Here is a 6843-nt window from a genome sequence, read left to right on the forward strand (position 1 = left end):
AAGCCACGGCCACCGGGGCTATTAGTCATAAGGACCACCGTGCGAGGGACCATTCGTGGGCCATCGGCATGTGGCTCCATGCCTCCGCTGGATATTTTGTAAACACGTTATCGTGAACACGAAAACGTGGCTTCTCGAAGAAGCGCTCTTCCTTGGAAGAGGAGCTTTTCGGGAAGGCGGATTCGGCTTTGGGAACGCGTGGGCGGCGACGAGGTTTTGGAAAAAGTTTTCGTCCTCCACTTTTGGCTTTGCTCGTTTAACGGGACATAAATCGCTATGGCGAGGCCACTGACAGCCGGAGAGTAGTCTAGAGATGAGTTAGACACCTCCTCTGTTGATATTTTTAACCAACTTGCTGCCATCTTCGTCGACGTGTCTTTTTCGACTCGTCGATTTTCTTCGATTCTTTTTCCTTCCCTTTAAAGGGAATTTTTGATTTTTCTAAAGAAAGGGGAAATTTTATGTCCTCCCTATTTTTCTTTTATAATAATTTTATAGAAATATTCGATCGAATATTCGAAGAGGAGAACGATGGAAGAGGGAACTCGTTCGAATCTTTTCTCCATTTCGTTGGCTGTGCCCGATCGACGCGATCATGAATAGAACAATTTAGCGTAGGACAATGAGCTCGTAACCAGTTAAACGAACCGTAAACGTGAGTCATAGTATCTTCGATCTCCTCTACTACTCTAACGCTATACAGTGCGCGCGGTATATTTTAGTGCCATTAGTATTTTTGATGATTCAGTCCACCGTGTTCCGCGGTAATTCATGGCACGGGAATCGCAGGGAGGTTTGATGTCATCGCGGTGCTGTTTTTCGTGAAAATAGATTTTATCTTTGCTCCTCCCTCTCTTCGTTTATCACTCTCCCACTATAATAATTTAACCGTATCGATGTTGGAATCATTTGCAATAATATAAAGATATCTCTGCGAATAACTGTTCCATTTTATTATACAATTTTGTTTTTTTTTTTAAAATCGTTTATTTTTACATAGCGTAAAAATAATAAAATTTATATTGTCCGTCGACTTTCTTAATTCCGCGTAATGCGACAGTGTACAATCTCTTAGCAACCTGTTGAACAAGTTTAATACTATCACTCGTGATGTTCACAATGTTGCGAGCGTACGCACGATGCTGGTGAAATCATTTTTCTTCGAGTTAATCTCAATTCCGAAATATCGTTATGATTTAGTTGATGTTGTCACGAACGCCCGTGTGCAACGTAAGACAACGCTCTCATGCTATCGACGCCAATTTCTTATTATGAATTATATTCGAACAAATCCGATTACACCTTTCCAATGCATAGTTGCATAATGAATCGAAATGCAATACACGCTTTACAATTCCTCGTACAGCTGTACGAGATATACAATTACTTATGAAAGGATCGCTCGTTTTTATGCTAATCAAGCGATATTGTATCTGTAATTAATAACGCGCAGAATAAGATCCATTGACTTTGTTATCTACGAATAGTTGCATATATCTCTGCAATGTGTTTCACCTCGACGTCAAAGTAATTGGTAAAACGAGTGGTTTGAGCGGTAAATATTTTCAGCAACGAAAGAAAGAAAGAACTTTAACCTTGTTGGAGAATGGATCAGTAAGAATTTTAAGAAGCTTAAATTTTGCTCGGAAATTTAACTTTTGAATATCGAGGCATTTTCTTGCCAAAATATAAGGAAAAAATTTTCGATTTTTAAATCTCTAAAAACCTTTCACCCCTTCTTACCAATCATTAATTACTCCATTAATCTTTTCAAAATTTCAAATTTCGATTTAATTAACGCGATCGTTCGATTCCATTCTTAAACCTGGAATATTTCGCGTGTTTCGATCCATCGGCATCTTCCATCTCGAACGCAAATCGCGCGATGCACGCTCGTTTCCTTCTGTTTCCGGCTGCACACCGTGTTGGCCGGCGTCGTTTTCGCGTAGGTTTGCTCACGAACGTGGACACGTGCGCCGGCGGAAAGATGGAACAGGGTTATTTCTGTCGTCATCAGTCACTCGTGGCGGGCTCTCGAGTCTCCCTGGCGCACGGGAGAAAGGGAGCGAAACAGGCCGGTTTCTGGCGGCGAGACAAAACACAATGCCGCTACCACCAGGATCTGTTCCTTTTCCGCCGCTTTTGCGCAACCATCCGCGTATTTAACCATACCTTACACGGAGTAAAAGATCCTTCCAATTAACCCTTCGTTTTTATTTTGTTCTCCGATTTTAGACGATCGAAATTGCCTATACTTCGTTGATGGAAGTATTTCTTCTTCAATATTGTTTCTATAAAATTGCCGATCCTTTGTTATTTTTGAAAAATAAAAGGAAACAGATTCTGATATTTTTCCTTGGTATAAAATTCTCCTTCATTTCACTCGAAACTCGAGATTCTCGAAACAGAATTTTTTTCTTCGCAACTTTTTTTATAAAATCGTGGTAACTTTAGATAATCGACGATCCTCTCTCGTTTCGTTCAAATCGATCGGCCGAAACCTCGATTCGATTGCAATGGCCGCTTCGACATAAACGACACGTCGGAAGCGATCTCGAGATTTCGTTACGCCAAAGATGCGGCTAACTAGCGAGAGAATCGTGAGGATCGAGAAGGATGATGGAGAGCGTGATCCCCGTTGTCTCGGAGGCATTTATCGATTATCGTGGATCGCGGTTGCGTTCCCGAGCTACGATTTCATCTCGATATGCGAAGAGGCGTCCGTTTCTTTGTGGTAAACGAAGGCGGCCGAAGAATTCCACGAGGGGACGGGGCTGGGGCTCTCCGCTTTTCAGATAAGATCGAACGAAAGTGGAGGGGAGGAAGGGGGGGACCGTAGGACCGTAGGCGTGACTCCCGTTGACGCGGGAAAAGAGGCAGCCGAGGGGCCAGGAAATCGATCGTTGGATCGCGTGAATCAGCGCGCTTGTTAGAGAGAAAAAGCGGAGATGATTGGGAAATTTAATGGATCTAGATACCAGAATTGAGTCATACGCGAGTCCTCTTTAAGTCGGGGAATGGAATGTGTGCGAAACGTTTTTACTTTAATTAGTTTGGATCACAGAGAGCGATTTACCGATAATTTTTTGTGTTAAACTTTTCAACACATTTCTTGATGTAGGTTTAAGTTTTTTTTTTTTTTACCAAGAATTCTAAACTTTAAAAAACTATGTAGCAGTCGAGTGATTCAAGTTTGGATTTCTTCGATGTTAAAACGTTTGATACTTGGAATTCTAAATTTTAGAAAATTTTGTAAGAATGTTTGGATTTTTTAATGAGTTTAAATGTTTACTTAGAATTCTAAATTTTAGAAAATTTTGTAAGGATTTGGATTTTTTAATGTTTTAAACGTTTCGAATACTTGGAATTCTAAATTTTGTGAGATCCAAATAAATAGGATCTTATAAGAAACTTGTATAGATTCAGTTTATGTAAGTTAAGATCCATATAATTCTGGATTTTTGTTATCGTATGCGATCTATTGATACGCGAATAGTAAATAATTTTTTCGAATTCCAAAAAAACGAAGCGCCGAGATTCGTACATTCTTCTTTAGGTGAACTCCTGAATCAGGGCATTTGCATTTCAAAGCGACTCGGAGTCCACTCTCCGACTCCTCCTCGCCAATACACTATACGCGCGATGGCCATTGCATAATTTACACTCGGCACAATCATTAACCAGCCATCTGAAAAATCTTCCCTCTTTCATCTGATATCGTGTAATGCTCAGAATGCTGAAATCCATAATTTGTTGGGTGTTGACTTTGAATTAAACGAGTGTCACAGAGATCGATCTCCGTTCGAAGAAAATACGAAAAATTAAACATTCGATAATACGATAAACGATAATACAGAGCCTAATTTAATTAGCAAGAAATATAGATATTTCAAACGAACGATAATTGCCAAAATCTTAAGACGATCTTGAATATTAAAAGAATCATGGGAGGACAAAGATACTCAAGGAACATCGAATCACAGTTAATTTAAATCTGTCATAACTTTACAAACTTTTTCTTATTGTATCTTCTCCTACGCCAAGAATTTCCGAACGGAAGAGAATTGGCGGAGGAATAGGTTTCATCCGATGATTGGCGGCGACACGATCGGCCGTCACGTTCCTTAGACACGGCACAGACTCTCGCGTGTCGATTACGCACGTTTAACCTGCCTCAGGTGTGCACGGTGAACCTGTTCGCCGATCCACGCTCGTTGCTCGTTCGTGTGCGACTGGTTCCGTGCTGCGAGCCCTGTCAAAACCTGTCCATGTGTAAGTACTCAACTTATCCCGAGGAAACAACCGAACGATGGATCGACCGTTTCTCAACGTCAGTTTCCTCTGTCGTCATTTGTACACCGTGTGTTTCCTAGAATTTTACGTTCGACTGTGATTGTACCTACGATTGTGTCTACTTGCCTAGGTATCGAGTAAACGAGAAACTTCGACTGTTATCAAACTAATGTTTTATATTTTTTCCTTTTTTAAAAATTGTTTCGAAATAGATACGAAAGTATCGAAAGTGAAACAAACTCATTAGCGAGAATTTCACGTTTAATTGTACGGTGTGTCTAGTTGCCTATTCAGTCTAGCAATTCGACTGTTATCAAATTAATCTTTTATATTTTTTTCTTTTTTAAAAATTGCCTGTTTCCATTCGAAATAAATATCGAAAGTGGAACAAACTCGCTAGAGAGAATTTTACGTTTGATTGTGTGTCTATTGAGCCTAGATAGGAGACTGTTATCAAACTAATATTTTATTTTTTGAAGTAAGTATCGAAAGTGGAACAAACTCGCTGACAAGAATTTTACGTTCGACGATTGTATTATATCTAGATGCCTATAATCTAGATACGAAAGTTCGACTGTTACTAAACTAATGTTATATTTTTCCTTTCTTTTTTTTTCTTGAAAAAGTCATTCGAAGTAAGCAAGGAATATTTTTAACTTCGAAAGTTAGTTTCCTCGTTGGATAGTTCCTTCAACGATAATTATCCAATGATCATTCCAACGTTTTCAAATTTTACACTTTAATCCCGACTAATTTATTTCCTGTTATTCGCAGGCCATTCCGCGCTATACGGAATGAACAGAAGTCTGAAAAGTGGCGGGATATTTCCGTCGACGTTCAACGTGGCCGCGAAGGCGGATATTTCGGTGAACGCGACCTGCGGCGAGGAAGGGCCGGAAACCTTCTGCAAACCTTCCGAATCGTCGAGGTGCGGGGTCTGCGACGCGAGGAGCCCGGATCCCGGCAAGAGGCACAACATCAGCAACATACTCGACTCGAGCCCTGGAAAGTGGTGGCAGAGCCCAACCCTGGCCAGGGGAGACCGCTACGAGTACGTCACTATAGTTCTCGACCTGAAACAGGTACGAAAAGAAGTTTTCGCTTCTCGAATTAAATCCCTCCGTTCTCTCCTTCTATGCCCACCCTACGTTCGAAAGGGAAGATGATGGAGTCCACCAGCGAGTGTACGACGTGAGAAAACCGCGTTTTATTCAAAGTTTTATTCGAAGAGGCCGGTATATACGATTTATCCACCCTCTCCTCCCTCTCTCTCTTTCTCTTCCCCCTCGAAACTCGAGTGGAGTCTTTCACGTTACGTTGGCCATTAAAGGGTCGCCTTGTAGATGTGTCGGCAACAGGTCCCTTCCGTCCCTTCCGAAAAATCGTAAAGTCGCTTTTCCCCCAGCTCGTTAGCCCTCGTTTCTCGCATTGTACCCTCCGACTCCTCTCTTTATTTACGAATTTATGCCCTTGAAAGCGGAATGGAAGAGAAGGGAGGAGGGAAAAGGGAGATAGATGGATAGGAGAGAGAGAGAGGGAGGGAGGGAGACTAGAGGAGAGATCGTGGGTACTTTCTGGCCCCTTTCTCGGAATTTCGCGTGCAGCGAGCAAAGCCCAGGGATATATATATATATATATATATATACCTGGGGACCCAGAGAGCAAATTGGCGGGCGAAAAACGTTTTAACGAGCGGCGCAAACCTTCTCCTCCTCTGTTTGGTAATAAGGACGATGAGGGAGGGGGAAGGGAACGGGTCGAGAAAGTGAGAAATGAAGGAATGTTCTTCTTGAGCGAGAAAAGGAGAACTTTTTCTTTTTTCTTTTTTTTTTTTTTGTATGTATTCGAGACAAAGATTAAAATTCGTTAATGGAGGAGATAGTTACGTTTACGAATTCTCGAAGATGTTCGGAATGTATGGGACGTATGCGCGATTCGGGGAATAGAATTTATAGCGCGAGTACTGAGATACAATGTTAACGAAACGAAAGATATTCTTGAAGTCGTTAGCAAGTTGGCATCGAGTTCCAGTTCGAGTGGTCGAGTCGGTCTTTGCGATGGTGCGTCCCGCTTCCGTGATAATGGTCACACAAGAGGCACAAGGATTCTCTTATTAGCAAATTAGAATGCCTAACGGTACGATTTTTGTGATCAATTTGAAACGATCGTTTGTTGCGTGATCGAATCAATGAATAATTATCGACATAACTATCGTTACGTTAAATAAAAGAGAATAAAAATTGAATAATGGACACGATTAAGGTAGACGAAATCTTGGAGTGTAATTAGAGGCTCGGCCTCTAATTGGATACCGATTGCCAAAGCTAATCCCTCCACGGAGGAGAGATATCTTTGACGAGTAATCGCGGAACTGTGAAAGGTGATTTCTCGGTATAATAATTAATCAATATGCTTCGTTAACGAGTGTTTTTTAATACGATATATTTGTAATAAAAATTTTATTAATATAGTTGCGGGAAATATGGAATACTGGATCAATGAGAGAGTTTATACTCGCTTGCAATGATGCTTCGATTATTTTTTTTTTTT

General features: G+C 41.0%; 1 protein-coding gene across 1 annotated transcript in view; it reads left to right on the forward strand.

The window, feature by feature from the left end:
- LOC102677316 (laminin subunit alpha-1) overlaps nucleotides 1-6843 on the forward strand; it is a 155899-nt gene that overhangs the window by 28124 nt on the left and 120932 nt on the right. Inside the window, exon 2 of the mRNA XM_031512032.1 lies at nucleotides 5068-5375. Coding sequence (XP_031367892.1) covers nucleotides 5068-5375 — 308 coding nt within the window. The remainder of the gene's footprint in view (nucleotides 1-5067; nucleotides 5376-6843) is intronic.

The sequence above is a fragment of the Apis dorsata genome, unplaced genomic scaffold, assembly GCF_000469605.1.
Source record: "Apis dorsata unplaced genomic scaffold, Apis dorsata 1.3 scaffold_32, whole genome shotgun sequence".
Classification (NCBI taxonomy): Eukaryota; Metazoa; Arthropoda; class Insecta; order Hymenoptera; family Apidae; genus Apis; species Apis dorsata.